Consider the following 20,583-nt stretch of genomic DNA (forward strand, 5'->3'; position numbering starts at 1 on the left):
AATCTCCTTGGAGTATAGGAATACATCTTCTTTTTCCTACATTCACTCTTAGCTTGGAATTCAAACAATTCTAAATGTTTAGGCTGTAACAATTGAGTTTTGTGTATTTCCATTTGTCTACATCACCATTTTGGACCTTAGGTGGTGTTTGAAGTAGGCAAACCTGTTCTCCTACAAAACTCTTGAATATGTGTGTTCTGGTTCCTACTTTGAAAATATGCTTTCTCCAGGATCTTATAGAATTACCTTTATGAGTGTTTCCAGGGTTGAAAATATAATGCACATATTTTGTAAATGACCACAAAGTTCCAGCTTGGTTGCTTTGTGTTTGCAGCCTATTCCTGGATTATCATTATTCTCCTCATGTTCCACTCCTACTTCTAATTGTATATGTGGGAAAGTCCACCAAGTATGGAGATCTTTGCACATAAACAAGTGGATTTCTAAATTGATATTCTGGTCCTGTCAAGCCACAGTTATCTTTTGTTCATGGAACTCGTATTGAAATTCCATATCTGACACTAGAAGACATTACTATGACCCTCTTTTTTAATGACAGTACTTGCTCCCGATATTTGATTTGAGAAAATATTTCACTTCTTTCTTTTGTAATTCATTAAATACTCTACTTATAAAGCTGCAATATATTTTGTCCAAATATATATAACCCGTTTACATGTTATATTGTACTCAATTTGAATTGTTGCTCAATATCATAAAACAAAAAGATGCACTTCTAATTGATCCATATTCTCTGAAACTATATTTTACTTGAACTTTAGATTCACTACAAAGAGCAGCTGGGAAAAGTTACTCCTGTAGGTGTAACTCCTGAGATAGAACGAGTGAAAAGGAATCAAGAAAACATCAGCTCGGCAAGTGTATTACATTAATCTGTTGAATAACACAGTTATGGGGCATTTCAGGGAAGGAAGTTATAAAATAAAATATGTGATTGATTCTGGATGATTTGGAGACAACATTGAAAAGTCCTGTGTAAAACGTAAGTACCTATCTCACTCTAGATTGTTCCTCATGCACATAATCACCTTAGAGCATAGGAATACATCTTAATTTTCCTACATTCACCCTTATTTTGGAATTCAAACAATTCTAAATTTTTAGGCTGCAAAAATGTAGTTTTGTATATTTCCATTTGTCGACATCACCAATTTGGATCTTAGATGGTGTTTGCAGAAGATGAACCTGTTCTCCTACACACCTCTTGAATATGTGTGCATTCAGGTTCCTACTTTGAAAATACACTTTCTCCGGAATCTTAAAGAATTACCTTCAAGGGTGTTTCCAGGGTTGAAAATATCATGCAAATGTTTTGTAAATCACCACAAAATTCCAGTTGGTTGCATTGTGTTACCAGCCTATCCCTGGACATTCATTATAATCCCCATGTGCCACTCCTTCTTCTACTTTATGTATGTAGTAAAGTTCACCAAGTAGGGAGACCTTTTCACATAGGCAAGTGGATATTCTGGTCCTATCAAACCACGGTTATCTTTTGTGCATGGAGCTCATGTTTTAAATACCATATCTGACACTAAAAGACATTACAATGACCTTCTCTGTTTAATGACAGTACCTGCTACCGATATTTGATTCAAGAAAAGATGTAACTTTTATAGTTTGTAATTCATTAAATGCTATACTTATAAAGCCTCGATATATTTTGTCCAAATATATATATATCCTTTTACATGTTATGTGGTACTTCATTTGAATTGTCGTTCAACATCATAAAACTAAAGATGCGCTTCTAATTGAGCCATATTCTCTGAAACTATATTTTACTTGAACTTTAGATTCACTACAAAGAGCAACTGGGAAAGGTTACTCCTGTAGGTGTAACTCCTGAGATAGAACGAGTGAAAAGGAATCAAGAAAACATCAGTTCGGCAAGTGTATTACATGAATATGTTGTATAACACAGTTATGGGGTATTTTCACGGAAGAAGGTTATAAAACAAATTATATGATTAATGCTGGATGGTTTGGAGACACTGGTCAAAAGTCCTGTGTTAAACGCAAGTACCTTATTCACTCTTATTTTGGAATTCAAACAATTCTAAATGTTTAGGCTGCAAAAATTTAGTTTTGTATATTTCCATTTGTCTACATCACCAATTTGGACGTTAGGTGGTGTTTGAAGTAGATTAACCTGTTTTCCTGCACACCTCTTGAATATGTGTGTGTTCGGGTTCCTATTTTGAAAAATACACAAGGGTTGTCAATATCATATAAATGTTTTATAAATCACCACAAAATTCCAGCTTGGTTGCTTCGTGTTTCCAGCCTATCCCTGGGTTATCATTATACTCCCCATTATACTCCCCACCAAGTAGGGCATTGATATTCTGGTCCTGTCAACCCATGGTTATCTTTTGTGCATGGAACTCATGTTTTCAATACCATATCTGGCAATAAAAGAAATTACTATGACCCTCTTTGTTTAATGATATTACTTGCTCCCAATATTTGATTTGAGAAAAGATTTCACTTGATCACAAGCATCTCAAAATGTAAAAACTGTGTTGGTTATCTCAGGTACCTGGGTTGCTTATAAATCTATATTCCAAAGGGATCATATTAAAAGACACATGTTAAATTTTTGGGGCCTTATTACGAGTTTGGCGGTCCATGGACCACCAGAGTTGCGGGGCGCAGCGGTGGCAGTCCCACCACCGTTTTATAAGCTTGGTGTTAGGACTACCATTTGACCGCCACAACCACCTCTGCCGCAACCACCTCCTGGTGGTGGCGCGATGGTCAGGAGCTCAGAATATTCTGTCTGTGCTACTGCAGCACCACCATGCATGTTTTGAGTTTTCCAAATGCCAGCCATACATGGCGTTCAGCAGCGCCATGTGAAAGCTGGAGGTTGTGAAATGCAGGGGGCCCTTCATGGCCCCCCTTTTGCCAAGCAGGTAGGTGCATGCAGGGGATTACATGTTGTGTCCCCTGTGTTCAGGCACACCGCCCCCCATCCCCAGTTCCAGCACAGCAGAGACTTTACATTCCATGCCGTGCTGGAACACATTTTGGTGGTCCCACAGTGGGGCAGTATTAAAGGCTCATTGAGCTTTTTTACTGCACTGCTGCGGGACCTCCATGCTGCCTGCCTGCCGTTCAATGATTTGTATTGTAATCTGGCAAGCGGTCAGCATTCGGGTTTGGTGGTGTAGGAGTAGGGAAGTGGTGAACCGCTCCACTTCTGCACTGTCAGAATCGTAATGAGGCCCTTGGTTGATTAAGAGGATACATACATTTATGCAGTAATTAAAGTCAGGGAGGTAAGCCATGAATCATATTTGTTAATAATGGATGTATCTAAGGAATTGTTGCTAGAATACAGTTACAGCCAGCTTCACACAGCTTTAAATGTGAATAGTTGTGTAAAACACATGCTGTACCTATGAATGACTCCTGAATTTTTAGATCTGATTAACTAAATCTTTTTTCACTAAATAAGCAATACTGTGAAGGAGGAAGTTTCCAAGCCTCCAATTGACTTCTGCCTCATCTCATCCTTCTTCAGCTCCTTCAAGTTCTTAATAGTTAAGGTGGTCAGTGATTGTCTCAGCTGATTGTATTCAGTTGGCAGACACAAATGACTTACAGTTTTAAATGTTCATTTGCAATTGCAATCTGATCTCTTGCTGTAAGAATTTCTTGGTAGAACACAGAACAATATCTAAATCAAGGTTTTGATTCATGTCTCATATTCACAACAATCATTCTGCTGATTCCATTCAATCAACTGCCTGGTAGTGGCAGTCCAAACCATAGGAATACTTTTTGATGATATGTTATCATTTGAACCCCAGGTTCAGATGGTGGTTGAATAAAACACATTATCATTTATATATTATATCTGGGATCAACTCTATATATGCTCTAAATTTTTTGATGGCTTTTTAACTTTGTCCAAGGTAATTTGGTAAACCTGTTTGAGTGAGTTTTAAAGAGAATGAGTGACGTAATCTGTGTCTTCTGGAAATGTGTATGCATCTAAACAGTAATGGTTGGCTAACTATTTCCTGTCAAAGTGCGAATTCTTTGTCTCCTATGGAAAAGCATTTTATATTAAAAAATTACCAACTTGCATGACTGATCTAATCCAGTTAAAGAGGAATCGGAGAACCAACAGAGAACCTAAACTTGTTAATCGAAATGGAATTAAATAGCATATGGTGATTTTTCAATTAACCCTGCAGCTACTGTAATGTGGAATACTTAGCTGCCTTTCAATAGGACAGCAGCACACTCTGCTGTCTTCAAGAAAATAAACAAGAGCCTACCACCTGCAGAATTCAATTATAGTAGAAAAGGTTGGCTGACTGCTTTTGATACTTCTCCATTTCTTACCGTAATCATATTTACTCTATTTGATAAATGTATACTAAATTTTGAGGTAATGCAGTCATGTTATTTGATCTACATACTAAGCTGTCATTTGTATTTACTATATGATGTCTTTTTCATAGGCTTTACATGGGTGAGGATTTAGATGACTTAAACAGTATAACACAAACAAGACTTTACAATACAATACAATGCCATGATCACGAGGTCAGCAAGTTCTTATATGTTTATATACTTTATTTCGAAGCACATGCATCTTTGAGGATGTTTTCCATTACAGAACTGAACTAATCACCTCCTGTTTGATTGGTGGCAGGTTGGATATGTGTTCCAGAAGCAAGACATACTTACTGACTGAAAACTGCTCTCTGAATCACATACTTTTTATTATGTGATTAATCATGTCTTACTCTTTGAAATGAAATTCATGTGTGAGTCAGAACTATACCCAGCTATTCGCAGAAAATGCATTGTAAAACAGGCTTGACTAGTGAAGTGAATTTTGCATCTAAGACTTGAGTAATACAAGAGTAAGACACTACTACTGCTCGAAGATATTTTGTGAATGGGGTCCAATATGTGTGAAATGCTCACCTAAGTCATTAAGTTACTTACTTGACTTTTGGTCATGGGAGTAACTTTGACATTATCCATCCGATTTAATTTCACATCATAAGTCTTTTCTAGTATAAATACAAACATTTGGGGCTTATTGCTTGTTGGTGTGTAAATATTGGTCTGCAATCCACAAATTTAACAAGAACCTGTCTTTGCTGTCAACAATCTCTCATTGCTTTATTTTAGGTGAAGTACAGCAGTGGCCTGCAACAAATGAAAGGTAGACCCAGTATGATCATAGACACACCTGAGCTGAGGCATGTGAGGGAAACACAAAACAATGTCTCAATGGTAAGGTCCCGGGAGCTCCGCCGGATCAGAATGCTGCAAGGAATGGACACCTCACGTTACAGCAGCAGTTTGCCTTCATCTTCTAACAAGCACCATTAATGGAGCACTCCCCATCAGTAGCTGCCTTGATCCTTCTTGTTTTGGAATTTTACACCTGCACTTGAATACCTTAGAATAATATCACAATACTAATAAAATGTTGACATCAGAAATACTGGTGTGGGTTAATTTTCTCTGTGGAATGCATGTTTAACCAGAACCTGACACAGTGTGGCGTGTGGTGTGCCAGCTTGATCATGTGTGGCTTCAGTTGCTTCTGGTTGTACTTTTAATACAACTACTCTAGGAATGCATATGACCAGAACGTATAGTGACTTTTTACATTGTCAACAGAAACTTGTTGCTTCTCACTTCATAAAGACAAAAACATTGTGATGTCGCATGGGTGTATTTTGTACTATGCATTTAACCATTTCTGAATATTTCAAATTGATGTATCACTAACACACTGAAGGGCCTGAGACTAAAGGGTTTATTTGCTATGAGAACCTTTCATCCACTGCACGTAAAATGTTCTAAGTTCAACAGGAGAAACAGAACACACATTCAATTTTTTGTAGAAGAGGATCTTTGTCTGTTATTTTTTGCCTTCAGTCACTCCAGTATCTATAATGAAGCTTGCAACATTTCATTAGTCTAATTACATTTACAATTTGACAGAAACAAAAGAAAAACACGGGACTTTAGTCACTAAATTCCCACTTGGTTGCAACGGTGATGGCATTCATTTATATAATCTGTAATGTTACTCACATAACCACACACACTAGAAAGGACCATAGGCTCATTTGAGTAATATCTTTATTTCCCAAAATATATTTAGACTGCTAGATGTTTTGAACATTATTCATTAGCTTGTCCCTTGTTGTCAGCTTTGCTCTTAAAAGCACATATATGTACTTACATGCAAAGTAATACCTGCTTCAAATGATCACCATTCAAATGGTGGCAAAAATTGATTATTTAAAACCAAAACCGCCAAAACTGGCGGATACGTTCTGTCTTAATTAGTCTTTACCCATTATACATTCTAAGTAGGGTGAACGGATCATCCACTGTGGAACATCCACTAATTTTAGGCATGTGTACCGCATCTGCTAAATCTAAATAACCCTCTAGGTCCTGCTTCATTCAGGCTCTCTTCTCTTGTCTGAGAAATGATCAATCAAATATAACACTTAAATGATGCTACTTCAAGAAAGGTACAAAGCCTGTAATGCATAGAAAGGTGAAAGCTGCAAGAGGTATAAGTAATCTGTAAGCACGGTAATAATTTACATTTGTTTGGCTGATTCACAATCGTTTCTGACTTATGCATGTGTAATCAAAGATTTCCTCGATAATTAATGTAACTACATTCATTTATTAACAAATGTAAACGCGCCTGTTTAGTTAAATATAAAAATGTCTACCATATACATTACAATCAGTAAGTGTAACTAGACTTGGTAAATGTGAGGAATTTTACAAATGTCATTAGAGTTCTTTTCTTACAATTAGAAAAAACCCTTATGTGTCTCTTTTTCTATAAACACTCTGAAAACTATACATTTTTGCAGTAAATATTTTGATAATTGTTTTGAAAAGCCCACAAAGTAAGAACGATTTTGTGTGTGCCACATTGCAAAAGATCTCACTTTCCACTCAAAGGTCACACTATATCTGCCCACTAATGTAAACTACATATAGTTAGGCACATTACATAGCTATCAATAAATTAAATGCATGTATGCACTTTTTCGAGTCACCTTGCTTTACAAATGTACACACCCCTACTCCAAAGGTAGGAGTGAACCCTTTGGAGCGAATTTCTGAAAAGTTCCTGGATTTTTTGTGCATTGAGCCTTACATGTTTATTGTCCATGCATGTGTCCATATAAAGCCAAAACAATCTCTGGTGATTTTTCATTTACTGGAAAAATCGTGTCACAGAGGTATAGTTTCACTTTTATTTATTGTTAATAGGAAGCTGTCACACATGGCAACGATGCACAGCCTAGAACACATTTCTCCAACTGTCATAGAATGCTCACTAACTATTCCATGTCTCACATGCGGGAAGTCTAACATTGCTATGCACCTAGATGAGTATCATTGGCACAAGCCTAGAATACTACATTTACTTTTTCCCTCCCAAAAAAAACCAGCTAAAAACTATAAAATACTTGAATAAGTCATAAAAAACAAAAACAAAACTGCATTAAAACATAAACAGCAGCTATATAAGCTTAAGCATTGTCAAACAGAAAACACCATTATATGACTGAGAATACAATATGGAGTAATACCAAAAGAGTATGGAAAGAGAATATTCAAACCTAATGTTCAAGATCCCAAAGAAATTACCTGAACCTAAGGGGAACATGTCTGATAAGACTGCTCCTACGAACTTAGGTATTGATATTCCTTGATATCATTGTTTCGCATATACCATTCTTGCTTTCAATGTTTCTAAATTCCTCATTCCTTGTTTTAACCACCTTGTCCTCAACAGATGCACCTAATGTCTCCACTCTGTTTCTAGTGATATCCTGTTTAGATTTATCCTTGACCACTAGTACCACATTCAACCAACTATCACCACTGACTCTGACTGCATTTCTACAATCTTGGTCCACCACAAATGGTCCACTGAATTTATCATAACCCTTCATCCTCACATAGACAACTTTTTTTATTTACACCCTGTCATTGCAAGTGTCCTGTGTTGGCTCCAGCTGTTTGTTGCCAACAGAAAATGTGATGATTTCTCATAAACTGGAAAAACTCATATTTATTGTTGATAAGGAGCTGCCACACATGCCAGCAATGTACAGCACCGAACCCTTTTTTCCAACTGCCATGGAATGTTCACTGAGTATTCCATGTCTCACATGCAGAGAGTCTAGCATTGGCAAAAGCCCAGATAACTATCATTGGCACGAGCCCAGAACACTAAACAATGACATTTGCCTATTTCAATCCTTGTGATTCATGCAAACATTTTATATTTTCTTTCCAACAAAATCAAAAAGTTGGAAATATCTGTGTGAATTAAACCTTATTTGTACAGCTTTCAGTCCTATATTAATCCACTGTTGCAAATTCTGGAAGTCTAGGAGATCTCAGGAAGGATAGCATAGTCAGTCACTTATTTTGAATAATAATTAGGCACTTTTGTTGCTTTTGTCGCTATTATCCACTCAACTTTGGTGTCATCACACACAGACTGCCAACATTTTACTGTTTGGTTGCACATTTGCTTTAAGTGCTTGTATCGATTGTGTGCTTCTGAAAAGCATGGGCACACATCTTAATACAAACTAAGCTGCTATTTCCAGCATCACAGAAAATGTACTCTGTTTTGCAGGTGAAATATCATGAGGACTTTGAGAAGACCAAGGGTCGGGGTTTTACGCCAGTGGCTGATGATCCTGTGACTGAGAGGGTAAGAAGGAACACACAAATCGTCAGTGATGCAGCGTATAAAGGAGTGCATCCACATGTTGTTGAAATGGATCGAAAGCCGGGAATTATAGTTGGTGAGTTGACAAACTGAGCTCTAATGCAGTTATGATGACACATGCTCTTGTTCCATGTTCTGCCTATTTTGCCCCTTGAAACCTTGCCCTTGATTTGAAAGGTATTATTATAGTGCTCCTGTATTAGATGTAAATTACTCCTGAGTGTTTTATGTGTGCAGGTGTATTACAGCATTTCAGGTGTACTCATTTAGGCATTTAGAAAAGTAACAAGTGTAGTTGTATGAATGAGGAAATACATTTTTCATGTGAAAAAAACACTCGCTCTACACATCCATGTTAGACCTTGCATCCTTTGTATGGCTTCCTCCCAAACTTGTTCCCTTGACTTCCTTGTTTGCTGAACTCATTATAGTTGGCATTAGGACTCTGTGCAATTTACTCCTGCTAACCCGTGAGAAGGTACATGTGCGCTCTCCTTAAAACATGGTAAAATTGGCTACACCTAATTGCCCCTTTCAATTTACTTGTACACCCCTTCTAAATCGTTACATGTACCCAGGACTGTATATTAAATGCTACCAGTGGGCAATATCACTCATTGTGAAACCCACTAAACTAGTCTCTTAAAACATGTCTCAGACCTTCCACTACAGTTTGTAGTGTTGTTTTAAATAATCACTATGACCTGACAAAATAAACCTTTTGCTAGCCCTAAATCTTCTTTATAGGTATAGGTCACTCTGGAGAGAACAGAAACACTTTACTACTAGTTAGTAGGGAAAGAGTGTACAGATTCCTAAAAACAAATAGAAACAGATTTAGCAAAGGATGGCGGGGAAAGGCAAAACTCTGAAGTGACCCTGCAGAAAAAGGCCAGGTCCAACACAAGCTAATGCAAATTACTGGGAATTAACATTTGCAGTTGTAAAGAAAATTTTGTCTGGGCCTGCTTATAACATACTATGATGGTTAGATAGAATCCAAATAGTGAACTATTGTCCAAAATAATGGCACCCTTCATCAATTAATTTGAGTGGAAAATAAAAGAATTATTTGTATTAGATATAAAATTGAAGATATTATTGCTCTTTATGCCAGCAATGCGTAATACCCTTCCAGATAAAGTAATTCTGCAAAGACTAGTCTAGATGTGGGCGAACTGTTGTAAGTTTTAAATGACTGTTATGAGGGTGATCAAAAATTTGCTTTTATCTTCTGAGACTATTAGGGGTAGTGATTGTAATGACTAAAGGAATCTGGGTTATCTAAGAATGTTTATTAGAATGAGGATGACTTTATTTGAGGAACCGTAGAGCCAAAAATTCTGAAGAGGAAAGCATTTCTGGCAGGTTTTCAGCTATTCACTGGATTTTTGTTCCATGATTTGATATTAGTATGTTGATAGACATAATCTTACTAATCACCATCCACAGTGGAAGGCAGCTGACATGTTTATTGTTTCTTGCTTGAACCTGGTGGAATTAACGGATATGCAAATTTTACTCTAGGGCACTAGTGACCAGAACCACCATCTAGCTTAAAACCAAAACACTGGAAACTTTAAATGAATACAGTGAATAAGCAAATACTATTTCTGCCCTTCATATACTTTTCTGTGCTCCAAAAGGCTACTCTCTCTGAAAACAATAAACAAAAAACTATACTATATGTGATAGAATGGAAACTCAAACATTTCTTCCCTTGATCAATGACAACAATACCAGGGGGACGTGGCCACGCCAATGACCAAGAAGGCCGACTGACAGTGGAGCTCTTGTGACTTTGGCCCGCTTTCTGCATGGATCGTACTCAACTACCTATCTGACACCATCCACACAGTGGGAGCACACTGTTGCTAGCAGGATGATGCCGATTGCAGCCTCAAATTCCACCAAACTCGCCCACTAACCCACACTCTTGGGAAAGGCCCTGTGTGACAGATTCAGCCCCACTCGGTCCCGCCTGACGCCAATTCAGCTGTGGACAGCTACCTCCATATCTAGATATCTGGTGGAAACTACAGTATCAACTCTCCCTCACTAACTATCAGAACTTGCACGTATCTAATTCTAGGTCTCCATGATGGGTCAAGGGGACCTGAACTAGCACAAACTGCTCTTTGAACAGTCCAAACGTGCTCAACACCAGAGCTCCTAGTCGGATACAGATGAACCCACGGAGAGAGATACATGCTCCAAATCTACAAGTGCAAAAAGAACAATTGATGGACAGAATGCAGAACAATGTCATGCATTCACACCAGTACAGAAATTTGGGCCTAAATCCATTGTTTTTTTGCTCACCGTGCCATTCCAGTTTGGACCCTGCCGTATGCAAATCAGTCTTGACCTTTTGCCCAATAGGAACAGTCCAGCCCGAACTGCCAGCCAGGTCCTCCCAGTACTGGAAACAAGAATCCTAGGACCGGTTTCGGGCTTTCTGCCCTCATCGGCCAGGATAGCTTGACTCCAGTGGCATGGAGAGCACAGGACCCACATCTGGGCATACCCGTCACCCTCGGGGTGACAAATGCAAAAAGAACAATTGATGGACAGAATGCAGAACAATGTTATACATTCACCTCAGTACATAAATCTGGGCCTAAAGCCATCCTTTTATTGCTCACCATGCCATTCCAGTTTGGACCCTGCCATATGCAAATCAGTCTTGACCCTGCACCCAATGGGAACAGTTCAGCCCGAACTGCCAGGCCAGGTCCTCCCTGGACTGGAAACAAACATCCTAGGACCAGTTTTGGGCATTCAGCCCTTATCAGCCAGGATAGCTTGACTCCAGTGTCATGGAGAGCACCGGACCCACGTCTGGGCATACCCGTCCCACTCGGGGTGACAAATGCAGAAAGAACAATTAATGGACAGAATGCGGAATAATGTCATACATTCACCCCGTCCAAAAATCTGGGCCTAAACCCATCGTTTTTTTTGCTCACCATGCCATTCCAGTTTGGACCCTACCATATGCAAATCAGTCCTGACCCTGCGCCCAATGGGAACAGTCTAGCCCAAACTGCAAGGCCAGGTCCCCCCTGGACTGGAAACACGCATCCTAGGACTGGTTTTGGGCTTTCAGCCCTTAGCAGCCAGGACAGCTTGACTCCAGTGGCATGGGGAGCACGGAACCCACGTCTGGGCATACCCGTCCCACTCGGGGTGACAAATGCAAAAAGAACAACTGATGGACAGAATGCGGAACAATGTCATACAATCACCCCAGTATAGAAATCTGTGCCTAAATCCATCGTTTTTTTGCTCACCATGCCATTCCAGTTTGGACCCTGCCATATGCAAATCAGTCTTGACCCTGCGCCCAATGGGAACAGTCCAGCCCCAATTGCCAAGCCAGGTCCTCCCTGGACTGGAAACATGCATCCTAGGACCGGTTTCGGGCTTTCAGCCCTTAGCAGCCAGGATAGTTTGACTCCAGTGGAATGGAGAGCAATGGACCCACGTCTGGGCATACCCGTCGCACTCGGGATGACAAATGAAAAAAGAACGATTGCTGGACAGAATGCAGAACAATATCATACATTCACCCCAGTACAGAAATCTGGGCCTAAATCCATTGTTTTTTTGCTCACCATGCCATTCCAGTTAGGACCCTGCCATATGTGAATCAGTCTTGACCCTGCGCCCAATGGGAACATTCCAGCCTGAACTGCCAGGCCGGGTCCTCCCTGGACTAGAAGCAAGCATCCTAGGACCGGTTTCGGGCTATCAGCCCTCATCAGCCAAGATAGCTTGACTCCAGTGGCATGGAGAGCATGGGACCCACGTGTGGGCATACCCGCCCCAATCTACAAGTGGCACCGCTGCTAAAATGGCGGAACTCTAAGTCAAGTTTCACTCAATTGATGCTCATTTCAACGCCCTCCCCAGTCACATTGATCGCATGGGTGAGCGCCTGTATTGCCAAACCACCAGACTTTGCAGTGCTGAGCAGTGCATCTCTGGACTGGAAGATGGAATGACGACCATGGTGAAGCACCTGGAAAAGCAGGAACACATCCTAAAAATGGTAGCAATCACAAATGAGGACCTAGTGACAGACGCCTGTAAAAATATCTGCATATTGGGTAATGCGGAATCCACAAATATGGGGCAAACGGATACATTACTTGAACAAGTGCTTTCAGATCTTTTTGATTGTGGCAGTTTTACGCCTACATTCCTAGTGATTGCTAGGCCAGAGACATCAGCAGGTGCATCCCTATCCCTGATCATTGCACGTCTCCTTTGTTACAGGGTCAGTGACACAACGCTCAGACTGGCCTGCGAAAAAGGCCCGCTACAATATCAGGGCTCCACCATTTCATTATTCCCTGATTTTACTATGGCTGTTCATGTGGCAGGCTGTAAATACTCTTATGTCAAAACCTCACTGCACAAACTAGGCTTCAAATATGCCATACTATATCCCATACAGTTAGGGATTGAAGTAAACGGGGAACCTTGCTTTTTTGATACCCCAGCAGATATGGATGACTTTTTCAAACAACATTCTGTGAATAACTCCACTTCCAGGCAAAATTCTCCAGAGTGCTCCCGCTCCCCAAACCCTACAGTGAAGTAATTTCCTGTTGTTGGCTGCTTCTTCCACTGCCTAAACTCATCACTGACAGACCCATCAAAGACACTCTTCCTGGGTGCCAACACTGCATTTGTCCCCTCCTTGTTTTGATACAATGCTTATATTGCTACCACCTATTGTGTTGCATCAGCAATCCTACCCTCTGTTTGCAGGTATCACCCGTCATCAGACCGTATAAACCAAAGTGCACCTCAGTGGTGTTAGACACAATGTTGTTTAAAGAGATGTTTATTGTCGTTTTGTTTGTTCTTGGGATTCACTGTATGTTTTATTGTCTGGTGTGGGTGGGGGAGGGAATTTAGAATTTGTAAAGACTTTAGTTCTGTTTGTTTTCTACTGTCTGATGGGCACCTATTACAGTTCCTACGGACATGGCACAACATTACACATGCTATTCCTTTGGATGGTACCACGTGGCAGCCCGGGAGAGAATGGTAGAAATTGCCCTTCTCACTTGGAATAAATGTGTCCTTAATAATCTATGTAAGGGAAAACCAGTCCTGTCATATCTATCCCGCCATAGGGTCAAAATTGCTTTTCTCCAAGAAACTCACTTTCCTCCCCTTGACTCCCATACATTTGTGACCCCTTAGGGAGCGCACTATTATTTTTCCTGTTACAGCTCTTATTCAAGTGGGGTATGCATAATCATATATAAAAGTTACTCCTATTCCCTCACTACCAGCTGCATTGACCCAGACGACTGTTATATTGTTTCGGCTGGTGCCTTGGCTGACAAACGCATTTTATTGATAAGCAGATATAGATATGCCCAGGTATTTTCAGGCTATTTATTCGCTTATTGGCTGAATAGAGGTGGACTTTATACTCATGGGTGGAGACTTCAATATGGTACAGAATCCTCTGGAAAGACTCCACCAGCACACAAGCAAGTGGTAAACCATGTTCTTTCGGGGTCCTTTGTAACGTTGCTGACACCTTTGCTCTCCACGTCATCTGGAGCATGCGTCACGCCTCCACCTCTGATTATACTTTTCATTCCGTGCCCCATGGTATGTGGACAAGACTCAACTATTAGCTTTTCTCTGCAAATGCCACACAGTGGACAACTGATGTGGCCCATCTTCTGTGTGAATTGTCAAATCACTGTCGGTTTGATTGGTATTACAGATCCCATACAGAGGCAGGCTGGAACACAGTTAGTGGTTTCTGGGTGAAGCCCTTAATGATGTGGTCTTTTGCTCTGAACTACACGGCTCTATCATCAAATACTTTAAATGCAGGCTCAGTCTCGACCCAAGCTGCCCTCTGGGAGGCCTTTAAAGCCTATATTCACAGAATATGCATTTCCAAACATGCGGGGATCCTGCAGGACGTACGTTCCCAACTAGCTTGAGTCGAATCTGAGCTGTGAAATATCGAATGAGCGGACTCTCACCCTAATTGTTCTCCTCAACTACACTGACGCTCAATCTTGATGGCCCAGTTTTGAGACCTGGCTGACAGGGAAATAACATATTTGGAGAAACACACCAACGCTAGATGATACTGCGAGGGAGAACTCCCTTGCCGTACCTTGGTAAGATTGCTTTGCCCCAACCAACTTAGTGGCTACATCACTAAACTGCACCTTTCCACTGGTGACAGCATCTCTGATAATGTGAGCATAGTGGCTGAACTCCTTTACTATTATGAGCAACTGTATTCCTCCTGCTCATCCGACACCTCTGCGGAGATCTCGGTTGATATTGCAGAGATCACAATGATATGGTCAACAGTGTTTCCTGAGTGAGCTTATCACCTGAAGAAATTTCACAGGCATTAGATGCCCTTGATGTGTCCAAAGCCCAAGCCTATATGGTCTCACTGGAACATTCTACAAAGCACATAAACATCAATTTACACCTCATCTCCTTGTCATGTATGCTGAATCTCTGGAAGCAGGCTTCTCAGCGCACAGTCTGTGTGAGGCTGTGCTTACGCTTCTACTGAAACCTGGTAAAACCCTGACCGATGCACCTCCTATTTTCCCCTCTCTCCCCCCTCAATCTCGACAACAAGATTTTATCCAAAATCCTCACCTAGTCTGCCGCTATTAATGGAGAAGGTTATCTCTCCTGTCCAATCGGCCTTGTCACCCACATACCCACCTCACTTTATTTGCAGACAATATTTGCAATACTAAATAGAATCTGACGCCCACAACAGTGGTCTTATTGGATGCTGAGAAGGCGTTTGACTCCTTGGAGTGGTCCTTCCTGAAGGCAACATTTATCAAACTAGGCCTTTCTTGTGGCTTCATCTCCCTGGTCATGTTCCTTTATTCCAACCCAGTGGCTTAATTGTGGTTGAAGGGTCCCTCACTGGTACCTTCCCTGTAGCAAGAGAGACCAGACAAGGGTGTCCCCACTACCCACTCCTTTTCATTATTGCAATCGACCCCTTGGTTCGCCACCTTCCCGGAAGACTGAAAGCAAGCAGAGATCAACCTCCTGCTGAAGAAACATTCTGCTGGTCGGACGGACCTCAAGAACCACAGACCCCTTTCTCTGCTCCCCTTCCCAGCCAAAGTCATTGAGAAAGCCATCAACGCCCAACTCTCTAAGTTCATCGAAATGAACAACATAGTGGACCTCTACTAATCGGGCTTCAGAAGCAACTACAGCACCGAGACCGCTCTCCCCGCTGCTACAGCTAACATCTGTGCCCTCCTCAACCGAGGCGAGACTGCTGCCCTCATATTCTGGGACCTCTCAGCCACCTTCAACAACTTCTTCCACCACACCCTCTGCACAAGGCTCCACGATGCCGGCATCCTCGACTAAGCCCTAGAATCGATCCGCTCCTTCCTCACCGGCCGAACGCAGAGAGTCACACTTCCACCGTTCAACTTAAAACCTACAGAGATCATCTGCGGAGTGCCTCAGGGATCCTCCCTGAGCCCCACCCTCTTGAACATCTACTTGGCCCTGCTTGCAGCCATCCACATAAGCCACGGACTCAACATTGTCTCCTATGCCAACAACAACCAGCTGATTCTCTCCCTCACAGATGAACCCTCAGCCTCCAAGAGAAAATTCCACAACAGGATGAAGGCAGTCGCCACCTGGATGAACGACAGCTGCTTGCCTCAAGCTTAACACTAACAAGACTGAAGTCTTCATCCTGGGTCTTGTCTCCCTCTGCCTTAGGTGACTCTTGGTGGCCTGCAGCGCTCGGAATTCCTTCCACACCCCCGGACCACCTACAAAACCTTGGTATCATCCTGGACTCCTCTCTCTCAATGAACTGCCAAATCAACACTGTTTCATCCTCCTGCTTCCACACGCTCCACCTAATTCATTCTATCTTCAAGTGGATCCCCACTAGGGGTGGGCGGAATTTGCGAAATCCACTTTTGCAAATTATCGCGAAAATGTTAAAAATTGTTGCAAACACGCGAAAATATCGCGAAGATGCAGAAGTTTTATTCCCGCATGTTTGCGAGATTTTCTGCATGGTTGCGGCTCACCAACTTACCCATGTGGTTGCTCGCGGGCGCGGCTATCTTGTTTTCAGTTGTCTCACGGTGCATGATCGCGAGAAGAAAGACGTGATCGCGCGACGCATGACGTCACTGCGGGCGCGAACTGTCGCGAGACAGCGCAAATGGCTAAAAACAATACAACATCTCATGGAGAACGCGAGCGGATCAAGAAAACTTGTCGGCGAACGCAGGGATTCAGGTAAGGCGATCGCGCGTGCGCGAGAATGTATTATTTTACAGTGCAAGCAAGAAACAAATTATCGCCAAGCTGCGGAATGCGGAAATTTTGACATTTTCGCGCTTTCCGCGGAATGCGAAAATGTCAAATTAACGCAATTTCTGCGAACGGAACAAAATTTTAGCCCATGCCTAATCCCCACTGAGTCTAGGAAAATGGTCACCCATGTGCTTGACAGCAGCAGACTCGACTACAGCAATGCACTCTATGACGGCACCACCTACAAACTCAACTAAAACTGCAGTCAGTCCAGAACGCCTCCGCCAGACTCATCCTGAACATACCACACCACAATCACATCACCAGCCACCTGAGAGACACGGGCTACCTGTCAACAAAAAAATCACCATCAAGCTTCTCACGCACGCATACAAAGGCTTCCAAAACGTCGGGCCTGCATAACTCAACCACCTCCTCTCATGCTATACTCCCACCAGACATCTCCACTCTGCCCAACAGGCCATGGCCACCACCCCATCGATCTACGTGACCCCGGCTGGAAGTAGATACTTTTCCTACCTGACTGCGAAGACTTGGAACTCCCTGCCTCTGCACCTCAGGCAATTACCATTGCTGCCTCAATTCCGGAAGCACCTCAAGACCTGGCTCTTCGACTGAACCACCCACCCCCCCACTCAGCACCTTGAGACCTTCACGGGTGAGTAGTCATGCTTTCATGCTTTATACCATTTCTGATTGATTAATTGATTGACCTCCAGGAGAGGCATACGCATCGCGGCCTCCAAATTATGCATGCCCCCCTTTTATTGTCTATATTGTCCATGTATTCTGACAGAAGGACCTCAAGAACTTCTGGCCCATCTCCCTGCTCCCGTTTCCGGCAAAAGTCACCGAGAAGACCGTCAACAGACAACTGACCCACTACCTCGAGGAGAACAGCATCCTGGACCCATCCCAGTCCAGGTTCCGCAGCAATCACAGCACCGAAACTGCCCTCTTCGCCACCACCGATGACATCAGGGCCCTGCTGAACAATGGAGAAACCACGGCCCCCATCCTCCTGGACCTGTCAGCCGCCTTCGACACCGTCTGCCACTGCACCCTACGCACACGCCTCCACAATGCTGGGATCCAAGAGAAGGCTCTGGACTGGACCACCTCCTTCCTCTCCGGCAGAACCCAGAGCGTCCGCCTCCCCCCTTTCCGCTCCGAAGCCACCGAGATCATCTGCGGCGTACCCCAGGGCTCATCCTTCAGCCCAACTTTGTTCAACATCTACATGGCATTGGCAAGGACCCCCTCACCGCCAAAACCAGCCTCCACGAAGGAATGAAAGCCGTCGCTGAGTTGATGAAGAACAGCCAACTGAAGCTAAACTCGGATAAGACAGAAGTCCTCATCCTCGGCTCCACCCCCTTGGCCTGGGATGACTCCTGGTGGCCGACCGCTCTGGGAACAGCTCCAACACCCACCGACCATGCGCGCAACCTAGGGTTCATCCTCGACTCTACTCTCTCCATGACAAAGCAGGTCAACGCCGTCTCGTCCTCCTGCTTCAACACCCTCCGCATGCTCCGCAAGATCTACAGGTGGATCCCCACCGAAACAAGAAGAATGGTCACCCAGGCCCTCGTCAGCAGCAGGTTGGACTACGGAAACGCCCTCTACGCAGGAGACTCGGCCAAACTACTGAAACGACTCCAGCGCATTCAAAACGCCTCTGCTCGCCTGATCCTCGACATCCCTCGCCGCAGCCACATCACACCTGAGAGACCTGCACTGGCTCTCCGTCAACAAGATCACCTTCAAGCTCCTCACCCACGCACACAAGGCACTACATGACACCGGACCAGCATACCTCAACAGACTACTCAGCTTCTACACGTCCAACCGCCGTTCCGCTTCGCCGATCTCGCCCTCGCCACAGTCCCCCACATCCAAAGAGCGACCTCCGGTGGCAGATCGTTCTCCCACCTCGCCGCCAAAACCTGGAACACCCTCCCCATCCTCCTATGGCAGACCCAGGACCTCCTAACCTTCAGAAGACTCCTCAAGACCTGGCTATTCAAGCAGTAGCAGCATCCCCCCCCCAGCACCTTGAGACCCTCACGGGTAAGTAGTGCGCTTACAAATGTCCTGATTGATTGATTGATTGATTGATTGAATATCACTTTTCGTCTGCCACCCCTCCGATAATCTCCTGCCATTACTTCCCGAAATTCTGCAATTTGGGGGCATCTCTGGCTTACACATTAACTGTGCTAAATCAAAGCTCTTCCCTCTTACTGACTGCACTTAACCAGTGTCCATAGAATATATCCCATAACATGGAGCGCTGACTCCACCAAGTACTTAGGCGTACATCTACACAGGGAAAAAGATCAGTTCCTTCAGCTCAATTATGGTCACACCATTTACAAGATCTCAACACAGGTCGATGGATTAAACTCCAGCTTTCCATGGCTGGATGTGTGGTGATATTCAAAATGGTTTTCCTTCCCGGTTTCCTATACCTCTTTCTTAACATTCCCATACCATTGGCACAACATTTCTTTACCACTTTATGCAGTCTCCTGTTATGGCTCATATGGCCCAGATGCAAACCCTGCATCCAATGGAAATTCATTCACCCACACTGCTTTTTCGGAATACCAGAGCCTCAACTCTATTATCTCGCGGCACAATACCAATATGCATATCGTTGGCACCAGCCGATGCTTGGGTCCCCTATCTCAAATCGGAGAAAGATCAACTTAGAGACCTGCCATTATCCTCCATGATACGTAAGAGAATCCCCATGGACCCTTTCGATATACAAATGCTACTCACCACCAGCTGGGTATTGCGGAAACTCCCCTATGCATTAGGAGAAGGCATCATTTATTCACCGGCTCTGTCCATGATTGATGACCCCTGGTTCTCTCTTGCACCTGAGAAAATAGTTCAAAGCACCTTAAAACACCATGGCCTACACACCCTGGGGGATATCTTTCCAGATGGCCATGTCCTAACACACGCTGATGAAACTTGTTTTCAAAACGCCTCTTATATGGAACACTTTGTCCCCCGGAGATTTCACAATAGTTTATAGTTTATGATCCCAACCTTTGTATTCTTTAGTTCCCGACAACTTCCCTCCATTAACACTTATTTATTCCGAAACTGATGGATAATGGTTGGCCTTTCGGTTATACCAAACCTGTTTATCCATGAAACCTGAATCCTCCAAGCACACATGGGTAGGCTGTGGAAATGATCTGGGACATCCACTCTCTGACAAAGTTTGGTACTGCTGTTCTCAAACAAAGCTGATATCTATCAATCACAAACACAAACATCTACATTTTAAATTTCTACATCGAGCTTTCAACACACCCAAAGAACTAGCGCAGTTTGATTCCATACGCTTGTCCCAGTACCATAAATGCCTTGCCATAGACACTGATTTTGCACACGTAACCTGGACATGCCCTTTTATA

The 20,583-nt window shown here is 42.9% G+C and overlaps 1 protein-coding gene across 6 annotated transcripts in view; it reads left to right on the plus strand.

Annotated features, from left to right (window-relative positions):
* NEBL (nebulette) overlaps nt 1-20,583 on the plus strand; it is a 678,034-nt gene that overhangs the window by 618,754 nt on the left and 38,697 nt on the right. For 4 of the 6 annotated variants that reach the window (XM_085630816.1, XM_085630817.1, XM_085630818.1 and 1 more), the window contains 4 exons: nt 783-875; nt 1,818-1,910; nt 5,182-5,286; nt 8,696-8,867. In XM_085630816.1, coding sequence (XP_085486942.1) covers nt 783-875; nt 1,818-1,910; nt 5,182-5,286; nt 8,696-8,867 — 463 coding nt within the window. The remainder of the gene's footprint in view (nt 1-782; nt 876-1,817; nt 1,911-5,181; nt 5,287-8,695; nt 8,868-20,583) is intronic. The other 2 variants (XM_085630820.1, XM_085630819.1) reach the window with 1 other exon arrangement.

This window comes from Triturus cristatus, chromosome 10 (assembly GCF_964204655.1).
Source record: "Triturus cristatus chromosome 10, aTriCri1.1, whole genome shotgun sequence".
Taxonomy (NCBI): domain Eukaryota; kingdom Metazoa; phylum Chordata; class Amphibia; order Caudata; family Salamandridae; genus Triturus; species Triturus cristatus.